This window comes from Mytilus edulis, chromosome 7 (assembly GCF_963676685.1).
Source record: "Mytilus edulis chromosome 7, xbMytEdul2.2, whole genome shotgun sequence".
In the NCBI taxonomy this organism is placed as follows: domain Eukaryota; kingdom Metazoa; phylum Mollusca; class Bivalvia; order Mytilida; family Mytilidae; genus Mytilus; species Mytilus edulis.
The window spans coordinates 36,046,606-36,073,609 of record NC_092350.1 but is presented as its reverse complement, the minus strand read 5'-3'; the positions used below and the strand labels follow the sequence as shown (position 1 = coordinate 36,073,609).

The 27,004-nt window shown below is 32.5% G+C and overlaps 2 protein-coding genes and 1 long non-coding RNA gene across 3 annotated transcripts; 1 reads left to right on the top strand and 2 right to left on the bottom strand.

Moving 5' to 3' along the window:
* Window positions 1-1,427: 1,427 nt before the first annotated feature.
* On the bottom strand, window positions 1,428-12,655 carry LOC139481372 (uncharacterized). Its single transcript, XM_071264671.1, has 5 exons — window positions 12,644-12,655; window positions 9,640-10,371; window positions 7,948-8,190; window positions 5,706-5,979; window positions 1,428-5,163 (listed from the first exon to the last, which is right to left on the bottom strand). Exons 2-5 carry the CDS (start codon window positions 10,350-10,352, stop codon window positions 4,966-4,968), a joined length of 1,428 nt encoding a protein of 475 aa, XP_071120772.1. The 5' UTR covers window positions 10,353-10,371; window positions 12,644-12,655; the 3' UTR covers window positions 1,428-4,965.
* Window positions 12,656-18,312: 5,657 nt separating this feature from the next.
* On the bottom strand, window positions 18,313-26,979 carry LOC139481371 (alpha-1,3-mannosyl-glycoprotein 4-beta-N-acetylglucosaminyltransferase C-like). The gene is made up of 4 exons (XM_071264670.1): window positions 26,702-26,979; window positions 21,813-21,892; window positions 20,493-20,556; window positions 18,313-19,522 (listed from the first exon to the last, which is right to left on the bottom strand). The coding sequence occupies exons 1-4, from the start codon at window positions 26,793-26,795 to the stop codon at window positions 18,375-18,377; spliced, it is 1,386 nt and encodes a 461-aa protein (XP_071120771.1). The 5' UTR covers window positions 26,796-26,979; the 3' UTR covers window positions 18,313-18,374.
* On the top strand, window positions 22,555-24,851 carry LOC139481370 (uncharacterized). The gene is made up of 2 exons (XR_011654602.1): window positions 22,555-22,633; window positions 23,371-24,851. It is a non-coding gene; the product is annotated as an uncharacterized lncRNA (long non-coding RNA).
* Window positions 26,980-27,004: the final 25 nt, after the last annotated feature.

Below are 27,004 nucleotides of genomic sequence, written 5' to 3'. Positions count from 1 at the left end.
CTAAACTTGAGGAATTTACATTAATTTCAATGGTTCAAGTCCTGAATCTCTGAATCAGCATATTTAAAACAATATTTGAAAAGATTAAAAAATAAAAACTTTATTTCATTCATTCAAACAATCCTAGTTATAATGTGTTTTTGGGCATTGTCTCTTCTGAACAATGTTAAAAGAACAGTTGTGAATTGTTTCATTTTTTTCCTTATGAACCATAATCTTTTTCAATTTTGATATGATAAATAAAGGTGAGGTTGATATTGACAATTTTTTCTTTCAACTTTCAGAAGATTGTAGTTGAAAAATTTAAAAAATAGCATCCTTCTTTCTGTTGCAATTTATTTTAACAAGTACATTTCAAACTGATTTTTTTAATTTTATGTGTTGCTACTGATGCTTGAATTGAGGTCAATTAGACAGTTTTCACTTTATTGAAGATAATTTTTAAACAAGAGGCTGTCACAACGACAGAAAACCGGATTTATTAACATTTATTTGTGTCCTGGCAATATCACAAGAACCATTACTGATGAATGGTGAAAGTGAAAATTGTCAATATCAATTTTGACCTCCATTTTGTAGTCAGTACCAACATAATAAAATTTGAAAAGCTTAGATTGAATGGTTCATGAGTAAATGCAACAACGTGAATGGAAACGCCATTTTATGATCTTTCAAGAACCATAACTCCGTTATAATGGTAAAAGTCAAAATCGTCATTATTAAACTTGACCTCTATTTTGTCATCAGTAACAACATATAAAAATTTCAAAAGCTTTGGTTGAATGGTTCATGAGAAAATGCACGGACATGACTGGAAACTCCATTTTTCAATCTTTCAAGAACCATAACTCCTGAACCATAAAAGTCAAAATCGTCATTATTGAACTTGACCTTTGTTTAGTTGTCAGTATCAACATATTAAAATTTTTAAAGCTTGGTTGAACGGTTCATGAGTTAATGCACGGACAACATTTGATTGCCGCCCGCCCGCCGTACATCCCCATATCAATAACCGACATTTTTGTCACAAAAATCCGGTTTAAAAGGGTTAAAATGGCATCCAAATAGCCCTGTTTTTGACAAGCCTGCTAAAAAAGAAAGCCTGACATAGAGATAGTGATCTGTAAACTATGCAATTTATAATCTTTAATCACAATCCAAATTCAGAGTTGTATCAAGTGAGTATTGATGTGTTAATTATTAAATAGAGGATTAAGGAGGGACTTGTATCATTATGGGTAACTTATAGTTAAATGCAGTATTCTAATACAGCTAAATACTGTTCACACTTCTTTGTGTTCCCCCTTTTTCACTTTTCCTGAAAGTTTGAACAGACACTAACAACAACTGACAATTAAGATTACAATTAAAGTTGAATCAGATCTAGAGTTGCTGCCATTTAAAAAAGTGTTATTTCTGAGAAAATATAATAGAATTGAAATATTTTTATTTCACCAGACAATATTTTTCATCAAATACTTGTATCTGCATATGTCATATATAGTAATTAGGACATATATTTGCAGCCCCCTATGTAATGGAGTATAGACATGGCTTGGTGCCCTTGTAGGTAATAGTTAAAGTTTTTTGTCAAGGAACTATTTAAAGAAGTTGAAGTCCAATCAACTCAAATCTTTGTACACATGTTCCCTAGGATATGATCTTTCTACTTTGAATTAGATTTTTTACCACAATTTTACGGTTGACTAAACAGAAAATAATATAGTGATTGGGACATCCGTGTACTTTGGACACATTCTTGTTAAAGTTGTGTTTTTACAGGGTCAAATATGTATATATATATATAACATGTATATACATGTATTATATATTTATAAATATATTATAGATCATCATTTCAGAAATTTAAAGCTGGATACATTTTAAAAATTTTGATTTTTATCAATTTAAACTATATTTTTATTAAAGAAAAGATCAATCATAATTATTCACTGCATTGAATAATCTCTTTTTTCAATCTTTCATGAAATAGTTTAGTTATTACATTATCACAACTTTAATGATCCACATACAAAGGGTATGAAATATATTCTGCTTATCGATTAATTCATTTGAGGAGAAATATGTAAAATAGAAGTAAAGCTAGTGATGTCCTTGAGAGTTGGTAAGAATAAGGTATTACTTTTTTTCGGATGCTAATCATTGTTTGTGTAAGTTTAGTTGTTTGAATATATATAGCCAAGACATGTTTTATTGTGTGTCAGGTTATAGAGAATTGATAATCATATATTTTATGTTTAGTTGTTAAAGTACAGAATTTTTTTTTGTTATGTATAGTTTAATGTACAGTAGTGCAAAGTTTGAAATGAAATATTATTGGCTTTAAGCAATATTGGAATAAATCTGTTTAAAAAAAAGAAACCTCCTTTTTCAAAGAGGATGTCTAGTAATATTGCCTTATGAATGACAGGTCACGGTTCTTATGTATTCTCTATCATTTAACAATGTTATGGTTACTGCATCTAATTTTGATATACCATAAACTGATGTTTTGTACCTCACTTATGAAAATTAGGTACATGATTGTTAATGCACCATGATTGTTCGAGCACCTGATTTTGATACTAAGCAATTTTCTCTGTTGTTGTCTACAGTGTTAGAACAATATAAACTGTTCTTATAGAGATATGTTTAAACTTTTTGTTTCAGCTTTATATCTATATATGTAATAAAAGTATACATGTATAAATTTATAATTTTTATTTCAAGCAGATAATCCCATTAGTTGAAAATATTATAATGATATGTACACAATATACAATGGTTTACAGATATCAATAAAAAAGCATATTAATAATATATTATTCATTGCACTTATAAAAAATATTTATTATTTTAATTTTAAAAATACAAGTGTATTATTCATCTGTACTTCATTTGGTATTTAAACTGTTTTATATTTTAGAAAAAAGAATATTTTAGTGTTTTCTGTAAAAAAAAAATGAGGAGGGAGATTTTATAGGTTTTCATCTGCTGAATGTACATTATAATTTTGATAATCAGTAAAATGATTGTTTTCTTGTAAAAAGTTATGAACCGTATCCTTTTATGATTGCAATACAAGTAAAGGGTTTCAATATTAAATTAATATTTACCATTTTTAACCAGTTTAAACTTTTAAACAATAAACTGAAGGATGTCATTATATTAGCTTCTTTTAGAACCCAAGCAGATTTCTTTAATAACTTAAGGTGGTACCTAACACTACAGGAAGGTAACTCTGTAAAATCAGATAAACGTTTTAATTATGTTGCATTGTTAAGGAAATAGTAGCTTCTTTATAATAAAAAAGAGTGTTTGTCAAACTTCTATATAAGTTAACCAGTGTGATTTTTCTGATAAATTGGTTGGTTCAAATTATTTGAAATTTTGAAATTTTTGTATTTTGTAAATAAAATACTTTACCAAAATTTTATGAAAATTAAAGGAGCCAAATTGATTTCAGTGAAAGTGGGGGTACCACCTTAATAGTGTTTGTATTCAATTTTTCATAACAACTTCCCCATATGTTGCAAGTGTAATCAAGCAATGGTTGAATATTAGCATTAAAATAAATTATATGTACATGCATAGGTAAATCCTTCCTTATTTTTTCTAATAAGTTCATTCCATTTGATATTGTACACAACATTTTTATCAATTTCCATATATTCCAATTTAGTTTTTTGTTGATATATTCACCAAGAAGTTTTCCATTATCTATGGTCTTTATATTCTTATCTGAAACATCTAAGATTCATATGCATATAAAACTTTTAATGATTTTTTCTATGTACAGTGGTAAATCATTTATGTAAAATAAATTACAGAGGGCCAAGGATAGAGCTTGTGGTACACCAGTTTATTTTACCACATTTGATGCATTGATGTTATAAATACATTTATTTCCTAATAAAGAGTATTTTACTGTTTTATAATATTTCTATATTATTTGCTATTTTTCTGCCATTTTTTGTTCCATGGTCTATTGCACTGGAAGTTATTGTTCTATTGCACCTGTGTGCAGTCTATTGCACTGACCTGTTATGACCTCTTATTCTGAAATCTGATTAGTTGAAAGGTATTCATGTTGTCCAATCAAATTGGGTTTGTTAAAGGTCTTGGACTTGTTGATTTGTCAAAAATCTCTTAATGAGCATCTTGCATCTTTTTTTTATATAGGTATTCTATATCAAGATCTCCAATACCTTTTGATTACAAGGTCAAAGGTCAATGTCACAGTGAGAATTACTGAATAGAATTTTAACTAAGTTTGGAACAATAGTTACTATGAGATCCCACACAAGTTTTGTTACTTTGTTCCATTTTGACATAAAACATGGCCACCAGGGGACTTTGATTCAATTGGGTCAATTTTCCAGATGTTTCTTCTCAAGGAGCAAAACCAATGAAGTTAAAGTAAGAAAATACATATGTTTCATGATGCTGAACAAAATTTATTATTTTTGAGCTGTTAAACAATTTCAATTTTTGCACTGAAACTTAAAAGGTAAACCACATTTTCATCTTCTTTTGATCAAATTGATCAAACTTTGTAAATGTGATCAAAATAATATCATACACAAGCATTTACAATAATGTTGCTGATTGGTAAATAAAAGTTGCCACTTTGAAGATAATGATTGATCAATTTTCAAGAATTAACATCCCTGAACTCCTCATTGACAAAGGGATTCACTCGAAATTTAATGTTAAACAGTTAGTGTTGTTTTTAGCAAAACAAAAATTTACAATGGTTGCCAACTTTTGCACTGAATCCTTATGAGAAACAAAATGTATAATGTCACAATGGATACTTTTACAGTTCTATTGCAACTAAACTTCCTGTTTACTGAGGACCTAAATGTAGCATGTAAGATATCACTGGTGAGAGTTGGCTCACATATTTCTTCTTAATTTTTTACACAGCACTTCAAGTTGAAATTTTATGACTTAGTTGTCCTTTTACAGATTTATCAAAAGATTTATCACATTTACAAACAAATTTATGCAACTGTTCGGGTCTTTATCTGTATTTTCCTCAATCAAACGCATACACTCTTCAGGTAATGGGATGTTGTTTAAAGGTATGTCCACTGAATCAAACTCATGTCCAACTGGGCCATCATAATCAATCCCGTAAGTTTCTAATTCCAAATTTGCCTACAAAAAATAAAATATAAACATTGAGTTTTCCAAAATGATGAGGATGTGGGTCTATGTAAAGTTTTTTAACTGACACTTGCACCAAAAAGGGATTATGGTGCCTTTGTCAGTCTTATATATATATATATATTCATTGTGATTTTGTTTTCTTTTGCAGTCCTGCACATGTTGAATAAAATAAAGCCCACTTACCTGAACCCATACATCTGTTGGTTTTCTAACTGTTAATGAATTACCCATCATAATCCTTAAGCTGTTTATATACTCCCTCGTTTTTTTTTTTTTACACATCACTGATCATAAAATTCTTAAAAACAAGGTGATGCCAATTTGTGTTAAACAAAAAAGGAACACCATTGATTTGTATTATGTTGCTGTGGATGCACTTAAGAAATTATATATATTTAACATAAACATTTCGCCTTACTTTCAATGTGTTATTGGTACCCTTTACTCCTGTGATGTTCTGTTCGAAGGAGACATTGTTTATGGAATTGCCCTAAGATAATTTATAACCAAAAGGTTAACAATTTTAATACCTCATTTTGTGATTCCCAATATGGATCTAATGTTTGACCTTTAATCCACAGCTGCATTGGTGTCTGAGAGCCTTCTGACCTAAGGGGTCTTCTCATTAAAGCTTGTGCAAAGCTGTCCAAATGATCTTGAATCCTTGGTTTGAATATGATGTGTAGTACTTTCAAGTGATCTTCATTTGTGACATCTAAAATTGCATGCTCCTCCATATGGTAAAACAGCTGATAATAAAATGACACACAACCACTCCAAATTTCTCTCCAAAGACGCTCTATCCTGAAAAACAAACAAAACTAGGACTTATTGTCAACCACAGTGTAAATCATGTCTCCCAAAACCCTTCATAACCACTGAGACTCAACAAATGATCTTTGATTAAACAAAGATTTCTATTTTTTTTATCTTAAAGTTTTTTCAACTTTTAATTTCAAATACATTGTAGTCGCTATATTAGATTATCAAATATGGTGCTAGACTATTTTGGATAATACTAAATTGACTGTTAACTAATTACGTGCAAATTTCAAGTCTTCTTGACCTCATTTTCATGGTTCAGTGGCTACTTGAAAAAAAAATAAGAATTTTTGACCCTTTTAAGTTATATTATGAGTAATGGGATCGCTATATACATTTTGGTGTGTGGGTTACTTGTATGGTTCTTATGCCTGTCAGACATTTTTCACCTGACCTCGACCTACTTTCATGGATCAGTGAAGAAGAATAAGTTTTGGTGGTCAAGTTCATGTCCCAGATACTATATGCAATAAGTCAACTACATTTGTTGTATGTAAATACTTTATGATGTTCATGTCAGTCTTGTAGGTTTTAATTGACCCCCCCTCCTTTTTATGGTTCATATAAAGTTTTTGTGTGTTGGTCTTTATTTCTTATATTAAGCAAAAGATCAACTATATTTGTTGTATAGAAGGATTGTAAGCTGTATCTGACTGACTGGCAGGTATCATCTGACATTGACCTCATTTTCATGGTTCATTGGTCAATGTTAAGTTTTTATGGTAAAGTTTGTTTCTTAGATACTATTACATGTATTAGCAATAAAGGTCCACTGTATTAAATGTATAGATTATGTGTAAGGTGTATGTGTCTTCCTGACATGGTTCATCTTAACTGGCTGTCATTTTCATGGATGGCTCATTGGTCAATCTTGAAAATTTAGATTTCTTTGTTGAGTAAGTTTCTTAGAAACTATACACAATATACCAACTGTATTCAGTGTATAGAATTATAGTAAGGTGTACATGTATTTCTCATTTGGGTTTATCTAACCTTGACCTCATTATATTGGATCATGTTAAGTTTATGTGATAGTTGTAGTAAAGCTTTATATTAAAGACTATCAACATAATATCAATAGATAGTAAAGAAATTGAGGCATTTCAGTGTATGACCTTTATCAGCAAGAAAACAAAGCAAGAAGTCACATGCATTTCATTGATAAATGGACATGGATTGATACCTGATATCATTGTCTAATATTTTCAAGTATCTTGTCCTACCAATGATCTTAAAAATATGTGGCAGTAAGATCAAAGGGAATTGTACAAATTGCTGATAACTCTTTATCGCAGACATGAGTGAGACCAGAAATTCAAATGCTTGGACGTCATGAATTAAACAAGAATAGGGTCCATTAACATTTTTTCCTCAGAATGGAATGTGGCAAAATTAACAGTCTGAACTAAAAACTATTTCACCTAGTAGTACTCTAAAGACCAATATTCTGACATTATTCTTATTGGGCCAAACAAATTTTTGTAAAAAACTTACTAGTCTGAACGAAATTTTACTAGTCTGGGGCATAGGACTAGTGGCTTACTATGCAGACTGAACTAATCCGGTGACAGTATTCCCTTTATAAAATATCAATGTCCAACTATAAATAAATTTTGAGAAACTTCACTTTTAAAAAATCATTAAAAAAAGAATGCACCCATGCCGTCTTGTCCTGAAAAACATTAAAAGTTGAATTGGAGAGTTGAGATAAAACTTGATCCCCCATTTTGTTGTGAGGATAAAATGACTAGAAATACTGTGATGGAATGCATGCCAATTGATACAAAAAGTTTACCTCTTGTCTTTCCTATTAATATTGATTTAGAACGAAATTCAGAGCTAGCATTGTGTTTTTCATTTTTATGTGGCCATTGACTTTACTAAGTGGAAATCAATTAAACTGTTAAATTATGCAATCATAAGTTTATATCTCATTATTTACTATAATACCTTTGATTGTGTACACTCCTGCCAGCAATAAAACTACTATTTCCTCTAACCATCAGCATATATTCTGCTACTTTCACATTTTCACCACCTTTATCAGACCGCACTCTTTCTGGTAATCCCCATGTTTCCACTGCCTTTTCAAATGCTTTAAAGACTGTCACAGCTTTATTATCAGTGTTGACAGCAAGAAACACTGGTATTCTGGAATATCCATCTATCCCACCATGAATTACAAATCTCCATCTATAATTTTAAAATGAAGTGAAATATACAGGCAACTGACAACTTATTGTAAAACCAATGCAATGAAAAGAATAATATACTTTAAAGTCTTTTTGATAAGAAAGGAAAAAAAGATGCTCTCAGGACCAAGAATCACTGGTGATCTTGAGACATATCCTACTTACAGGTTTTTTTTTTGTATTTAAGGTAATTTGATACAATTATTTATTTTCTTCTTGAAAATTTTCGATTAGAACTAAGGACACATGTACATGTCGGTACTGTAAATTCAGAAATTATTGCGTGCATTAATTATTGCGATTTTGTCATTTAAGACTAAGATACGATTTTAATTTTTACGATTTTGAGAAAAATCATGTTTAATTCATATAAAATATTTCAAAATGCGAGTTTACAACTCTGTCTCATTTTTCGCAAAATTAAAACCTCGCATTAATTTCTGAATTTCAGTACTTCTCAGCATAACCATATGCTTTGAAAGTAATATATCTATGACTTTGTTTTTGAAATATTTAAGTGTGCTGACATTTATAACTTTTTAACCTCATACATATAATTCAAAATTATATTTATTCTTATTTTAGTATTGAGTTCCTTTTCTGTTTAGCATAATAAAAAAAATAGGTAAGCAGCAGTTACATAGTTTGTCTCTTTCTTATGGTATGTATGTATCATTTGACATTCATTACCTAAATGTACAGCTGTACAATTGTAGATGGGAATGCAACTGGACATGCTAGAGTATAATTTACAATAACCAAAAATTACATCATAGCTTTCTTTTCACAATTATACCCTGATTGTCATGATTGTGTTGTACAAGGTCTTCAAAAAGAAAAAAAGAAAGATAGGAAGAGCTGGTGGTGGCCACATGAATTTTTTGACAGAGGAACAACAGAGTTAGTGTGGGGCCACTAAGCTAAACTGCCCGCTTTGCACCAGCTGATATAAATAAATGCCTAGGGTGGGAATTGAACCCACGTACACACACTCTGTTGTTATATATTTTAAAACAAACAAAAATTTGCTCCTAAATAAACAAGCAATTAAACTTTAGAAAATATATAAATTTGTTGGGATTATATTTCATGATATTTATATCAAATACTACTTATATATATATATATCATAAAATTGAGAATGGAAATGGGGAATGTGCCAAAGAGACAATAACCCGACCATAGAGCAGACAACAGCAGAAGGTCACCAACAGGTCTTCAAATGCAACAAGAAATTCACGCGCCCGGAGGCGTCCTTCAGCTGGCCCCTAAACAAATATATACTACATGAAGTTCAGTGATAATGAAGGCCATACTAAACTCCAAATTGTACACAAGAAACTAAAAGTTAAAATAATACAATACTAACAAAGGCCAGAGGCTCCTGACTTGGTTTCATGTATATTTATTGCAAATGAGTGTAGCAGGAATAATATTTATATGATTTTACCGAATAAGTTTGTGGTTTCCATCAATATGCCAGAGTGATCTTGGTGCTCTAACATTGTATGTCCTTCTTTGGATCCTATGGACACTCAAAAAAAGCCTTCTAAATGCCACACCATCTGGATCTACTGCTTTCACAGCATTGCGTACTCTTTGCCTCTGTATTTTATGTCCCTTACTTGATAATATGGACCTAATGGTTTGGTATCCTGCTTCAGGAAATTCAGTTTGAATGTTTTTTACAAGTTCATGTAGTTCGTCATCAGGGATCGCGCTGTAACGCTCTGATAATTTGATATTGTAGTCCCTCAACCTGCGTTTCACTGTAGACACACTGACACACAACATGTTTGCAATATCAGCAATCTTAAAATCTTCCTCTACGAAATATTCTAAAATGTCTTCTGATATGTCGAATGAGGGTCTCCCCTTCAGTTCATTGAATGTACAATTTGCTGCTAAATTAGATAGACACTGATTATTTGATGATATACTTTCACTTTTTTGTATTAAGTCTACTGCACATGAAACTTCAGCCAGCACATCATCAATGTTGATTAGTGTGGATAATGTACTTATCATTCCCAATGCAACTTCCACATCTCTTTTAAGACTGTATGTCCTTTTGCTTTCAATGCAATTCTTTAAAGTTATGATTTTGCTAGCCATCAGAAGTTTCATTTCTTGAATTATCCCTTCTTCGTGTTCTTCATTCATGGTTGAACAAAAAAAATAACTACAAACATGAAAAATAAAGGTGTCTAATGTTAATGTTGTGAAGGTACATGCTCAAAATAGATTAATGATGTACAAAATGTAGTGTGCTAATACCATGTAATACATGTAATATTCAATTTAAACGTAATACTATGGATTCATTCATTTTCGTGGGTACCAATTTTCATGGATTAGGGAAAATTTCCATGTTCATGGATATTTAATTTTGTGGTTTTGCCGAAGTCTGCATATAAGCCTATAGAAAAATTTGTTATTAGTTGAACATTTAATTTCATGGTTCACATTCACCCACTAAAGCCACGAAAATTGGTATCCAACGAATAATAACGAATCCACAGTATCCTGGTTTCTATTTAATCTTTCACTTAGTAAATCTGTTGTCAGACTATGAACAAGTAAAATAGTATACCTGGACAGTTGTAATCAGGATTATGCTTGTACCCTAATTTTACTTTAGAGCTCATTTCATATACATGTACATTTTGTACATGTACATGTAGCAGTCAGGGGTGGTACTTAAACAAGTGAATTCAAAATCTCTTCTTCATTGTTCTTTGTGATTTTAGCTGAGAAATATTTAAAATGTTTGCACAGACTTTTCAAAATCACTGAAACAAGTAATTTGAGAAGTTAAAATTTAATCACTTCAATAAGTGTTTATAACATTTTTGGAATATATTTCCCACAAGCTTGATTTTTTTATTGGTAAAAAGCCCAGAATTCTATTGAAAAAACAACTATGTACATGGATGTACATGCATAAATTGTCATCTGTTTGAATATATGCAAAAACTGGAATCATTTGTAGATCAGGACATAACCTTAAAATAAATTGTTCTAATTCTAAAGAAAACTTATCAGGTCACCTAATATTGTTGACCTTAATCTGATCTAGTAAGAGTAGTTAATGAATATTTGATTACAGAACAATTCCCAAAATATTTTATTACAGAACAATTCCCAAGGGTATTTTTAAAAGCCTTAGCGCACTAACTTACTGTCCAAGAAAATATGGAAAATCAATGAAATTAGCATTTGAAGATCAAAGAAAACACCAAAATCACTTAAATAGGTGATAATGAAATTACTTGTATAAGTAGCACCCCTGACTGTATATTAAAAAATTATCAGCAATCTGTAAGATATTATTTTGTTGCAAATTTAGGTAAACCGTGGGAACAGGAGAGGGCCTGTAAAAGCTCATTTTGGTGACAATGTGAGGAGTCTGAGTGGGTGGGATAGTGAAGGATCCCAGGAGTAGGTGCCCTGAAAGACTGAAACTGTGGTTAAGGGGAGTCAAGGTCAGGAGAATAATTGCCCAACAGTTTTTTTGGCCAGACACAGCTGGTGCTGACAGTGCTGTGGTTCAATGGACAGACATCAGAGCAATATGGGGCTAACCCTGTGCACATGGGCTTGTTTAGTGGGTCAGACTAAGTTCAACTCTGTCAATGAAAATTGCTATACTACAAATGTATATAAATTAGTGTTTTACATTGACAGTAAAACCTTGTCTTACCCACTACAGTGGCAGATCCAGAGCTTTTCATAATGAGGGGCTTCATGACCACCCTCACAACTCCCACCTATGCACTAAACCTCCGAAGGGTGGAGGAATATACTGTTTCAGTCCCCTGTGTGACTTTTTTCTGCAACACATTTTTTATCATAGGATGAAATTTCAAGCATGTGGCTGCATATGACATCTTGTTGAGTAAACAGCTGGTAAAGTTAAAAATGTGTTACCACATAAGCAACACGACGGGTGCCACATGTAGAGCAGGATCTACTTACCCTTCCGGAGCACCTGAGATCACCCCTAGTTTTTGGTGGGGTTCGTGTTGTTTATTCTTTAGTTTTCTACGTTGTGTCATGTGTACTATTGTTTGTCTGTTTGTCTTTTTTTCATTTTTAGCCATGGCGTTGTTAGTTTATTTTAGATTTATGAGTTTGACTGTCCATTTGGTATAATCTTTCGTCCCTCTTTTAAATAAAAGTAGGCTTCTGCATTTGAGGGTTAACAAAAGAAGGCCTCAATACTACAGAATACATGTTTATAAATATAGAACTGTCATAATTTCCTTTGTCCTCAGTCACCATACCAGTAGCAAGGGGACCTGGTAAACAAATACGCCACTGTTAAAGTCAACGTTCCGTTCGAATTGTCACTGTTAAAGTCGAGTTTGAGAGTCAAAATAACCCCCTCATGGCTACGGGACTGGTCACCACCAAATAATCCGCATTTCAGGATAAGTAGAAACAGTAATTACCTTGGTTGTTTAGAAGTGCACCAGAATTGATGTGGTTTCCGTTCTAGAACACAGCGCCACCTGCAGTCGTCTGTAGAAACAAAGATATGAGTCTGTAGAAACAAGAAAACCGAGCGCCACCTGTCGTCATAATGATCGTTAGCATAACGATGACATTTAACACTTCGACATTTCACACATCGACAATTCACGAATCGACATGTTACAAGTTAAAAAACATCAATGTACAAAAAGACAATTTACCGATAAAGAATTTTGAAATCTTCAAGTTACAAATTGACAATTAACGAATGAAGAATGTTGAATTTACAAAGATACAAGTTACAAATTGACAATTTACGAATGAAGCATTATGAAATTGCACAGTTACAAGTAACAAACTGACAATTTACCGATTAAGAATGTTGAAACTACAAAGGTGCAAGTTACGAATTGACAATTTACGAATTAAGCATTATGAATTTCACAGTAACAAGTTACAAATTAACAATTTACGAATTAACAATTTAGAAATTACACAACTACAAGTTACGAATTGACAAGTCACGAATTAAGAATTTTGACCCCGTTGGCTTTCCATATGAGTACGTCTAAGATGGAAAAGATATAAAAAGATTTGGTATGAGTGTTAATGAGACAAGTGGACAACTCTCTCAACTAAGTCACGATTAGTAAAAGGTAAACCATTAAAAACTTTTTCGCGTTTAGATAAGTTTTTTGATAACTAAGAAATGGATCAAATATATGTCAGTGGTAGGTGGAATTGTTTCAACCTTGTTATGTACATCTCATAGAAATCGCCTTACCATTAATGTACTCTGGTACATACATATGGAATAATTTACCATTCGACGTAAACTATTGCAAATCTTTAAGACCGCATAAACAGACAAATATTCTTATTTCTTTTTAATGAGGTATCTGAGCACACTTACTTATTTGAATCAATTTGTTTTAATAGTATGAATACTTATATTTTTTTGTAAATTTTACATGAGACACTTTAATAGACGGCTGTTACCTGCTCTATGGTCGGGTTGTTGTCTTTGACAAATTCCCTATTTCTATTGTCAATTTTACTTATTTTTATTTTCAGGTTCCATGCTGTTATGACCGTCACGTATTTTACTTATTTTTATTTTCAGGTTCCATGCTGTTATGACCGTCACGTTACTTTGAGTCAGGTTCCATGCTGTTATGACCGTCATGTTACTTTGAGTCAGGTTCCATGCTGTTATGACCGTCATGTTACTTTGAGTCAGGTTCCATGCTGTTATGACCGTCATGTTAATTTGAGTCAGGTTCCATGCTGTTATGACCCTCACGTTACTTTGAGTCAGGTTCCGTGCTGTTATGACCGTCACGTTATTTTGAGTCAGGTTCTATGCTGTTATGACCGTCACGTTACTTTGAGTCAGGTTCTGTGCTGTTATGACCGTCACGTTACTTTGAGTCAGGTTCCATGCTGTTATGACCGTCACGTTACTTTGAGTCAGGTTCCATGCGGTTATGACCGTCATGTTACTTTGAGTCAGGTTCTATGTTGTTATGACCGTCACGTTACTTTGAGTCAGGTTCCATGCTGTTATGACCGTCACGTTACTTTGAGTCAGGTTCTATGTTGTTATGACCGTCATGTTACTTTGAGTCAGGTTACATGCTGTTATGACCGTCACGTTTCTTTGAGTCAGGTTCCATGCTGTTATGACCATCACGTTACTTTGAGTCAGGTTCCATGCTGTTATGACCATCACGTTACTTTGAGTCAGGTTCCATGCTGTTATGACCGTCACGTTACTTTGAGTCAGGTTCCATGCTGTTATGACCGTCATGTTACTTTGAGTCAGGTTCCATGCCGTTATGACCGTCACGTTACTTTGAGTCAGGTTCCATGCGGTTATGACCGTCATGTTACTTTGAGTCAGGTTCTATGTTGTTATGACCGTCATGTTACTTTGAGTCAGGTTTCATGCTGTTATGACCGTCACGTGTCTTTGAGTCAGGTTCCATGCTGTTATGACCGTCATGTTACTTTGAGTCAGGTTCCATGCTGTTATGACCATCACGTTACTTTGAGTCAGGTTCCATGCTGTTATGACCATCACGTTACTTTGAGTCAGGTTCCATGCTGTTATGACCATCACGTTACTTTGAGTCAGGTTCCATGCTGTTATGACCATCACGTTACTTTGAGTCAGGTTCCATGCTGTTATGACCGTCACGTTACTTTGAGTCAGGTTCCATGCTGTTATGACCATCACGTTACTTTGAGTCAGGTTCCATGCTGTTATGACCATCACGTTACTTTGAGTCAGGTTCCATGCTATTATGACCGTCACGTTACTTTGAGTCAGGTTCCATGCTGTTATGACCGTCACGTTACTTTGAGTCAGGTTCCATGCCGTTATGACCGTCACGTTACTTTGAGTCAGGTTCCATGCGGTTATGACCGTCATGTTACTTTGAGTCAGGTTCCATGTTGTTATGACCGTCACGTTACTTTGAGTCAGGTTCCATGCTGTTATGACCGTCACGTTACTTTGAGTCAGGTTCTATGTTGTTATGACCGTCACGTTACTTTGAGTCAGGTTACATGCTGTTATGACCGTCACGTTACTTTGAGTCAGGTTTCATGCTGTTATGACCGTCACGTTATTTTGAGTCAGGTTCCATGCTGTTATGACCGTCACGTTATTTTGAGTCAGGTTCTATGCTGTTATGACCGTCACGTTACTTTGAGTCAGGTTCCATGCTGTTATGACCGTCATGTTACTTTGAGTCAGGTTCCATGCGGTTATGACCGTCATGTTACTTTGAGTCAGGTTCCATGCTGTTATGACCGTCACGTTACTTTGAGTCAGGTTCCATGCTGTTATGACCGTCATGTTACTTTGAGTCAGGTTCCGTGCTGTTATGACCGTCATGTTACTTTGAGTCAGGTTCCATGCTGTTATGACCCTCACGTTACTTTGAGTCAGGTTCCATGCTGTTATGACCGTCACGTTAATTTGAGTCAGGTTCCATGCTGTTATGACCGTCACGTTACTTTGAGTCAGGTTCTATGCTGTTATGACCGTCACGTTACTTTGAGTCAGGTTACATGCTGTTATGACCGTCACGTTACTTTGAGTCAGGTTCCATGCTGTTATGACCGTCACGTTACTTTGAGTCAGGTTTCATGCTGTTATGACCGTCACGTTATTTGTAGTCAGGTTCCATGCTGTTATGACCGTCACGTTAATTTGAGAATTGTGTTTTCATTGTAAATCTTTTGATTGTATCTGTTAAATTTATTATTGAGTGTAGTTTATAGAGTCGAAAAGTCATCTGTCAACCGAGTTTAAAGGATCAGCAAAAGCAATGTTTCCCTTAAAACACCAAAAGAGTAAAACATATTATTAACAAAAATACCGACACCAAAGGTCCTAATCTTATAAAGGGAGAAGTCCAGAAAACCTGACCAAACTAAACACTCGACAACATTCGTATATCAACTAAAGAAACGCATGGAAAAATATTGGAATGTTCCCGACTTCAGACAAACCTTTTTTTAAAAGAAAATGATGGCTTAAACCTGGTTTTATATAAAGCTGAACTTTTCATTTATATAACAGTTTACTATGATAGTTCCAATAAATATGCAACATTGCGCGAGTAGACATGATTGGTTAACCCGACACTAATTGGTGTTCAAAGGATTGGTTCAAAAGCCAAAATTGTCTAACCAAACACCAAAGTCACAAAGCATTATAACTAACAACGGGATTTTTTTAAACATGCAAATGCTCTAATAAAAGTAGTTTTTGATATTGAAAGTACAGTATAGAAAATCATTATGACATAAAGATCGAAATAGACAACTTCGAGTTCGATGCATTTCCGTCAAAAACTCTGGTTTTAGTGAACGTCATTTGTGCGTTTAGGGGCGTCGTCACTTCCATTCCATTGTTGAGCGAGTGGTTGGAAAACTACGATTCTATATTGTACGAATTATACGACAAATTGAATTATCAAAATTGACAATCAGCATTGATGTCATTAGGGAATTGTCATTAAGTACCTACAAAACAACCATTATTTCTAGTTTATCCTGCACAATGACGATCGCCAAGACGCTTGATGAACGTAAATAGTGCAGGGATACAGGCGACCCCCTCTATCTGGTAAATGACGTCATAAAGGCGCGTATAATTGACGAGTTTTTTCCGGTGACGGATGAACTCGAAAGTGGTCTATTCTGTGTTATTTTTGAAATTATCTTTTTGATCCTGATCTATTTCGATGAATGATTTTAGAAAATGGAAGAGAGCTATTTGACAAACACTGACTCATCAAACATTTGCTCAAACACCGAGGTGTTTTACAAAGTCCGAGTAACAGCTATAAGCACTTTCATAATGTATGATTTGAGAAATGTTATGTATACTCCATACCGGAGTGCAGTTGGTATATTGCTAAAAAATTAAAAATTGATGTCGTCTCGTCTGTCACAAACTCTGGTACTGTGGTAACCGCTGGAGTCTAGGTATATGTCTCAAAATCAGGTATAGGATTGTTTGTTTGTGGTCTTATAAATCACTTAGGTCGATGCCACTGCTGGTGGAATTTTAATTCCCCGAGGGTATCACCAGCCAAGTAATCAGCACGTCTGTGCGGACATGAATTATCATTGATATGGTCATATTTATAAATTAACAGTTTACAAAACTTTTGAATATATTAAATACTAAGGCTTTTCTACCTCAGGAATAGATTACCTTAGTTGTATTTGGCAGCACAACTTTTAGAAATATTGGTCCTCAAGGCTGTACAAATTCGTATTTTATTTGGCCTTTTTAACATTTTTGGATTCGAGCGTCATTGATGAATCTTTTGTAGACGAAACGTGCGTCTGGCGTAAATACAAAATTTTATCCTGTTATCTATGATGAGTTTATATAGTCGTTCAGAGGTATGCAAACTGGACCTTATTAGAAATTTTTCGATTGTTACGATGGAAGTTTTTAACGACATTGACTAGCTATACATCCCTTGCACGATCGGTTCGATTGTTAATGGATAAAACATCATCCATATTCAGGTATGATATGATTTTCTTTTATTTCACGAACTTAAATATGACATAATTCATTCTATCATAAACACTTCAGTTTCCCTTATACTTGCATATCCACTATTTTCTACATAACAAAATACATGTACAAAGTCAGGAATATGCCAGTTAATATCATTTCGATTGATGTTTTTGAGCATTTGAGTTTGCCATTTGTTGAGGGACTCAGTTAACAATTTTGCTCGGAGTTCGTTATTTTTGTTATTTGACTGTATACTTGTTATTATATATGATGTATATCTCTATGGCTGTCAACATGCATGTTATTAAATAAATTCCAAATGTAAAATAACGAGTTATAAGCATTATTTGCTGATACTCATAAATGAAAGCTTAACCTTGTTTACTATCTTTGTGACAGCCTCTCAGTATACATACATTTATATACATTTTTCTAATTGCCGTATCGAAAAAAATTAATTCTTTAATAATTCAAGTTGTGTTCGTATATCCATTTTTAAGCGAAGACAATAAAAGTGTAGTAAATGGTAAATGATATAACAAAAGAAGAGATAAAATGCATTGGGTAGAAACATTCGGTAAAAAAAGGCACACATACTTTTGGTTGAATGTATTCTAAGCAGCCTTTAAATAAATAAATTGACTTGATATAGTGTATTACCGTAGAAACACAGCAATCTCTTTTATTATGAGACACGAAGTCTGACTTTTGGTGACTGTTAATCTTAAACAGCCGAATAATTTTAAGTTATATTTTTTACGTACGTCATTTGCAACTAAAGAACCATTGTTAAACCTCCCTAAGAGATATTTATCGTAACAAATGATTCTGTTTTTGCCAACAAGTTGACAACTTTTACATGCATCTAACTGTGCATGCTCTAGTTTGTCATTTGGATGCTCTTTACTTCCAGTTATAATAATGACACTTTTTATACTTTGTGGTCTTTTAAAAATAACATATAAAGAATCATTCGTAACTGGGGGTGAATTTGACCAGAAATATCCATTGTAAACCGAATATGCCGCTTTGAGATCAAATTTCGGTAAAGATGTCATGGTTGTATATAATTCAGCTTTAGGATTTTGTCCTTTTAAAGATTTCTTTGTATCCAAAATCCTCGGATTGACGTATGTAATCTTTTCCGGTAAAGAAGAGTATAATCCGACATGATCAAACACGTTAGGTTTTCGTTCCCGTTTGGTGTCTTGTAAATGAATAAAATTGAAATATCTTAATAAATAGTCTATCGGTTGCTCAGCATAAAATAACACGATATATTTGGCCAGTTTTTCTAGGTCGTGTGAATGAAAAAGTTTTCCAATAAATCCATGTTGACAAAATTCTAAGCATACCCAGGATACTTTCTGATTGGAGATGAATTGTTTAATGGCATCAAAATAAGTTGGACGCGTTTTAACGTCGTCTTCAATTTGAATGTAGTATTTTGAAATATTCTTGCTGTACAACCAAAGATACGCGTAATCAATGTTTTGTTTTGAACGCCATTTCATTCTGGATTCACTGTCATTAAATGTATGTTTCAAGTTATCAAGCGGTGGATAAAAGTTATAAGGAGCTGTTATGATTTGTATGGTATTGTTTGACACCAATGCCTTGTATCTGCGCTTTATATTTTTTGATGTAATTTCCTTCCATGTTGTGTTAAAATCTGCTAGAAAAATAACTATATAGATTTGTGACAGCTGTGATTTGGAAGTAGCATTCAGTAATGTATCAATCGTGTACCACAAGTAATATGTACGAGGGCGCCAAATTGTAGGAATTCCTATCGTGAGATATCCTGAAAATAAAGAAAACAAAACTAAGAATGAAAGAACTTTGGAATAAATAATAATGTGTCTGTGTGTGTGCTAAATGCTCTTCAACTTCCTACTTTATTTGACCTTTTTGGCTCTTTTTGATTCGAGCGTCACTGATGAGTCTTTTGTAGACGAAACACACGTCTGGCGTAAATACAAATTTCAATCCTGGTATCTATGATGAGTTTATCTTTTACCTCAACACTGGATGTAGTTGTTGGGTTTTTTTTTAGCATTTCGTGACCAAGAACCAATATTCCAGTTTAAAAGGTCATTTGATCTCATCAAGTCTGATAAACAGTCTCAGATCAATTCAGACTAAAAATTTAAAAAAAAACAAAGCGTTTAGATTTTTTCAGATCGAACTTTATAAGAGATAAATTGTAAATATTAAATTTATAATTAATACATAACCATCTGCATTAACATATTGATTCAGTAGTCTTTAGCTTTTGGGTAAAAAAAAAGAAAATGGAGCAGATAGACTAAGGTATATCATGCTTTGCTATATTGTTAAGAAGATGGCTGTTAAGTGTATACATTTGTATAAACATTAAATTACTAAATTAGCATCTGAACATCAACTTGTATTCTTGTTGCCATATTAAATTTGGTGTATTTTGTTCTCCTGTTGATAATAAAAACATGTATTATACTTTAATAAAATTAAAACATGTATTATACATTAATAAAATAAAAACATGTATTATACATTAATAAAATAAAAACATGTATTATACATTAATAAAATAAAAACATGTATTATACATTAATAAAATAAAAACATGTATTATACATTAATAAAATTAAAACATGTATTATACATTAATAAAACTAAATCATGTATTATACATTAATAAAATAAAAACATGTATTATACATTAATAAAATAAAAACATGTATTATACCGATTAATAAAATAAAAACATGTATACATTAATAAATATTTACGTTTTTGCATTCTTTCTTCTTTCAATCTTCCCGAAGTTCTTGTGATCGACCTATTTTGAGAAGGCTATCAAAAATTAAAAAAGTGAATTAGTTAACTTTAGTATCAAATAATTGTATAGAAATTGGATTTCTTGTATGAATCACACAAAATGTTTGTCTAATGTCAACACTAAATATAAACAATCAACAGAAAAACAAAAGAGATCTAGTAATCTACAATGTTATATGTTTCTTATTATATAGAAATATGAAGATGTGGTATGATTGTATATTAGATGTAACTATCAAATAGACACTAAATGAGGTAATGTTACTAAGTTAAGGTCATAGTACGGTCTTCAATAACGAGAAAACCCCATACAGGCAAACTTTTTAATGCTCCAACATGTCAAATTACCACATGAAAATTGACAGTTAATTATAATTAATCAGGTAGCACTTAGTTTTACCCTTAACATGTAACCATCTTCTCATGGAATCAAAAAATAAAATATTGCAAAAACAGACAAGAAAATGTCACATGTGCCGCCAAAGTTGGGTTCATATTACAGTTTTCATCTCATGAGAGGTATACTTTCTTAAAGAATCTACAAATGGATCTTGAGATGGGTTTGCTGTAATATTTCAACATATGCTAGTTTCTTAAAAAAACAAGTATTGTTCTGAAAAAAGTGACGATACATCTTTTGATAACCGTTTTGCCTCGAGCATCATGTTTTACCCTTCTGGAACACCTGAGACCCCCCCCCCCCGCCCGTTCGTGTTGCTTATTCTTTAGTTTTCTATGTTGTGTCATGTGTGCTATTGTTTGTCTGTTTGTCTTTTTCATTTTTAGCCATGGCGTTGTCAGTTTATTTTCGATTTATGAGTTTGACTGTCCCTCTGGTATCTTTCGTCGCTCTTTTTTTTTTTTGAAGACATTACACGCGTAAGGTGTAAAAAAAAACCCACATAATCCTGGTATCTTTGATGATTTGGTTCCGCTTTCATATTACATGGATCACGCCAATGGCTTTGCAAATCGTCCTTCAACCAAAAGCTTTAATTTCATGTAAAAATCTCAACTTTGACGTACATGCAATTACATATGTTAATTGGCATAATTTTTTAGTGGTATGTTAGGACAAGGAAACCCTTCTGGAGCATCTTCCAGGTTTTGGTCCCATAATTTAGTTTTCTTTGTATAATATAGTGCTTTGTTTACAGCTTGTTTGTTTTGGTTTTTTGTTTTTCATTATGGCGTTGTCAATTTCTCTTCAACTCGAGTTCCAAATGACCCTTTGACATCTTTCGTCTCTTTTTTAAATCATTTAAACTTACAATTATCTTCAATTCTGTGAAGTTCATTCGATATACAAACTCTATCTTTTTGTCTTCTAAATGTTGTCCAACACCATTCCCTAAACGGTGAGAGCATTGAATAATTAAGATGTTATCTAGTACCTGAAGTAAAATCTTTGAAAAAGACATCACTGAAAAAAATACCTAGTAAATATTACTAGTTTGGCTAGTACTTCATTAAAAGTCCCTAGTAGATTATCAAACAACTAATTAGACTAGTATGTTTACTATCGTGGATACATCGTTTTACCAGGAACCAGCTGTGCAACTGATAACAGGATTTCCCGCCGGACGAGTATCATATTCGCGTGGCCAAGTTCTGTTGTACATGAAGTGATGGCCGCAATCAAACGAATGAAGAACCTGAGTAATTTTTGGCCTGATTCATTGAAAAGCTGTAAGTATTTTAACTAATTTGTGTTTTATTTTATCGTCTTAACTTGTTTACACAAAAAAAGAACCACATTGATGATCATCCCGCCTTTCACGTAAAATAAAATGTACAGAAGATGGTCAAGATAAATACCCCTTGTGACACGTGGAACAAACTTTATCTATTTAAGTTAAGATTTACAAGATGCAGATTTCGTTGTTCTAATATTAACATCTTGTCTTCTTTTTTAATACGAAAACTAAATTAATTAATAGGGTATCCTTCTATTTCACCACAGAAAACCGTAACTTAATCCGAAACGTTTTATGATTATATAATTAAAGTGCGCCTCGTTATGAAATTAATATGGCTGCGCCCATGTAGTGAAAAAATATGAACCTGCCAAAACAAACACAGTCAATACATGGTATATCTTCAATATTTTCACATCAAATCTGAAATTGAGAAAGATTTGAAAGCACCACAGAATGTACTTGATGACATACATGCACCATGTAGGTGTACACTTGCATCTCGACTCTGAGTGCACAAATGCATTCAAACAAGTAATAGCTTTTCTAAAAAACTAGCCGTCTCTTAGCTTCAGGATGAAAGTAGAAAGTGTTAAAATTCATGAAGGCTAATACAATTTTTCCTAATTTACTAATGTTTTTTTGGGATTATTTACCAACACTGGATTAGAAAGGGTGATGCTTTAACTGTTTTTTTTTTTTTAATTAAATATGAAAATATTTATAAAAGTATATTTTAAACCAAGGATTTGTATAGTAAGACTATACAAATCCTTGTTTAAACATGGCTCTGGGAAAATTATTGTTTTTGCCAGTATTTTAACTCTCTGTATAGCAGTATAATTGTAGATTTAATATTAATGCATACACATTACACTCGTTAATGTCTAACTTGAAATATTTGTATGCAATTGCATTAAAAAACTATAAAAAAGGACATAAATGTTCAGTGTGTATCTATATATGTCTGACATGACGACTCACCTATCACACATAAGAAACAGAGTGAAATGTAGTTTTTTTTAAATACAATGTATTAGTAGAAATTGACAGTAGAGTTCTAGTTAATCTATATTAATTAATATTGACAACACTACATGTAGTTTTATTATGGATTTTTGTATAATTTCAGGTTCTGAAAAAAATCACAGGGGATGATAATTTAGATAAGAAGGATCGACCACCAACATGCTACACTTACTGGAACTTGAAAAACCTGCAATTCACAAAAACAAGCCAAAGACTAGTATTACCGTACAAAGTGGTTGAGGGTATGGTCCCAGCTATCCAAACCTGACAATTATTGGTAACAAGCAATCTTTACTAAAAAAGGAACATCAAGCCGACACGCTTTGCAGACTTTGAAAGTGATAATTTATAAATTTGGTTAAGGCTATTGAAACAACAAACTGTGAAAACGAGCAATTTAAAAACACATTCTTTGTCAAAACTGTGATTCATTGAAAGAAGACGTAGTGTGCGCCAAGTCAGTTGAGAGCTTCAAAACAGCTCACCGAGGCCGTCAATAGGAGTCCGCTCTCCCGTCAAGTTCAAGCCAGAATTGGGACCTTCGATGTAACAATGCAGATACATATAGCATGAAAAGTTTAATTGAACATTTATATTTATATCTATTGATGTTTCAGTACAAGTATGATTATTTGTTTTTGTTGTGATCTATGACATACATGTATAGTATAAAAAATTTTGAGAAACTCAGAGAAAGTGTTATCTGTATACATGACAGTTCCGTGAAAATGTTAACCAACTTTTGTGTCAACTTATTCATTCATCTAAAAATTGATACAAGCCAATATTAGAATTCAATAGATTAAGACTATAAAATCAGTTTTGACCTAGGCCTGTTCAATTTTATTAAGGTCAAAATAAGTTTAAACAAAGTTTCATAATATAAAATATCAATGTAGGAGCAAACGGTGAAAATGATTTAGATCCTAGTGCATTATGAGATGGGTGACATGTATTTAGATCCTGGTGCTCTAGAGGGGTGACATTGAGTTGGATCTGTTTGCTCAAACTAAAATTTACAGTGCTTTAAAAAATGATAAGTGATCATGCTTTATAAAGTTATAAACTGTTAGGTACAATCTGTATACTTACTTCCTGACAATTTTATTTTTACTTCTAAGTGTTTTAAAATGTAAAATTTGAAGCAAGAAGACATAAAATAACTGATAAGTCTTACTTTGTTCTTTTTTTTAAAATAAATATTTGAGGGAGAGTTTATTCATTTTGGTTTTGCAAGGAGAGCTGATTGATTTAAACAGGGGCCGTGCAATAACTAGATAGGTTATTTTATTAAACTGATGTTTTAAATTTTTTTCATCGAAATAACTTTAGAATTGTAAACTGAATATTCTAAATACATGTATGAAATATTGTTAATATTATTAGGGTACAGCTTATTAATAGTTTTGAAACATGAATTTAATTGGTTACTTTGAAGTAAATTGAGAACATGTTACCTATTTGTTTGTTGTTGGTTGGACACCTTTTTCTATACTTGAAATTAACTACTTTGTATTGTCTACTAAAATGTATTTTACAGTTCTGATGTTATGCATCTTATGTAAATAAAATAGGTATAATTTATCTTTAAAATTATTTTGCTGAACCTGACACACTGACAAATTTAGTTAGGTAACTGTAAAGCTTTCAGGCCTAACATGGCGAAATTTAAGTGAGAATGTGTGAAAGAGAAAACAACAAGAAGAAGGAGTGAAAAGAAATAGTTTTGTCTTAATTGACATTGAAGGTTAATTATCACTACAGTTGCAACAAATTTTTATCTGCATTCATTGGCAACCAAAGTATACATTGTATTAAGTCAATTCATATTGAGGATATTGTGACCTATTGCTGATGGTTTTGCTAGTCTTTTCAGGTCATTGTTGTATATTTATCTTTCACAATTATTGCTATTGTCATTGTGTTTCCTGAATTGAAAGATCACAAACACATATTACTACCTAGAAGCTTCCTGTTGATTTTACTGAGTGATGGATTTAGGAGCCCTTAGGCCCCTTTCATGGGAAAAATTTAATTGATTATACCGTGAAAAATTTAACTATGACTTGAGTGAGCCCCCTTTTATGGCAGTCCCTCTTATTAAAAAAATTGGATTTATCATTTTGAACTTTGTACCAGTACAATAGAGAAATAGTTATAAGAAATTGCACTGCTATGAAACTATGCATACAAATCAAAATAAAAAAGAATCCTTAATCCAGTAACATTGCTACATCTAGGTACGAAAAGTACCACACGAGGGTGACCTGGTACAAGTACTTATAGCTAGTAAAGTTACTAGCTGAAGGAGGTATTCCTACTAGGAAATGTTTGTAGAGTTACTTGAAGCTAGTAGAATCACTAGTCTTACCATGGATTTGCCACTAGGAGGACCTAGTTATGTTACTAAAAGGTAGTAAAATTACTTATTCAGACTAGTAAAGTCACCAAGCAGTCTAGCAAAATTACTAGGGACTCCTAGTGTAATTACTAAGTAGCCTAGTAAATTTACTTTGATGGCCTAGTATAGTTACTAAGTAGGCTAGTAAATATACTTCTGGCCTAGTAATCTCATGGACAGTAAGTTTACTAGTTTACCTAGTAGAGATTACTAGGTATTTTTTTCAGTGATGTTTAATTCAGGAAAATATTATTTCTATGTGTGACAAAACCTTCTGCTCATATACCACAGTGTAACATTCATAGCACATGTATAAATAAGAGAATAACATTGGCGTAATTACTATTTCTGTACTATGTAATAGATGTATCAGTTGGAATAATTAGTTGTTGTGTAAATATAACAAAAAAGAAGATGTTGTATGATTGCCAATGAGACAACTCCCCACAAGAGACCAAATGACAAATAAATTAACATAGGCTTGTTTAGTTTTAATTTCGCACATTTAACACGGGTAAACTAAACTGCACCAATAAAAATGCTGATGCACTGACCATGATTTAATCTTAATAACCTTTTGATTAAAATTTCCAACATTTATAATGGTTTTTGTTAGATTCTGCATTCCTATACATTTTTCTTACGAAAGCAACAACAGGGGCCAACAAGTTTAGATGGTAAAAAAACATTAGTTAAAACGTATGCCAAAATCTCAGTTTAGAAAACTTATTAATAAGATAAACTTCTTAAACGAAAGTAAAGTCAGTGAACCTGTGAAGAGAGATGTTACTGTTTCTAAACTAGTACTCCTCACTCATGCCAATGTTCTAGTGTAGCGAACTATTCTGAAGTACCGGTCTATCATTTCTTTGCCTTTTCTACATTTCTCCATTGGCAAACAAACATCAATTGGTCAATCAATTAAAGTAATAGGTTTTTTTTAATATAATTTGATACTTTTTTAGCATTTAACTTTTAAATTATCTAGTTGTTAGTAAATATGAATTAAAAGTAAGAGTACATGTATACTTACGATGCTCCGATCTGAGGAACATTGAAATCTGTAATAACATTAAAGTTATAGTTATGACTGCAAATCCGGCTGAGAACTGTCCGACGCTCGCCATAATGAACAATAAGATGTTACCTTAGAGGATCTGTTTGCTTCAGACGATAGCATGTAAATATATGCTAGTTTTAAAGAAAAAACGGAGATAACTTCATTTATTTTGTTATTTACAACGGACCGTTGATAACATGATGTGTCTCTTAGTTTTAAATGTATGTTAAGTTCTATAACCAATACACTTTAATATGTTAATCAAAATTTTAAAGT

Bases quoted from the DNA above. Each gene is read 5' to 3' on its own strand.
- LOC139481372 (XM_071264671.1), bottom strand. From the start codon at position 10,352: ATGAATGAAGAACACGAAGAAGGGATAATTCAAGAAATGAAACTTCTG. The intron at 8,191-9,639 runs GTAAAATCATAT...TTAAAATTATAG, and splicing joins GGAAACCACAAACTTATTCG to ATGGAGATTTGTAATTCATG. The intron at 5,980-7,947 runs GTATTATAGTAA...TTTGTTTTTCAG, and splicing joins AGGAGTGTACACAATCAAAG to GATAGAGCGTCTTTGGAGAG.
- LOC139481371 (XM_071264670.1), bottom strand. From the start codon at position 26,795: ATGGCGAGCGTCGGACAGTTCTCAGCCGGATTTGCAGTCATAACTATA. The intron at 21,893-26,701 runs GTAAGTATACAT...CTCACCGTTTAG, and splicing joins GTTCCTCAGATCGGAGCATC to GGAATGGTGTTGGACAACAT. The intron at 20,557-21,812 runs GTAAGTTTAAAT...AATTTTTGATAG, and splicing joins TCACAGAATTGAAGATAATT to CCTTCTCAAAATAGGTCGAT.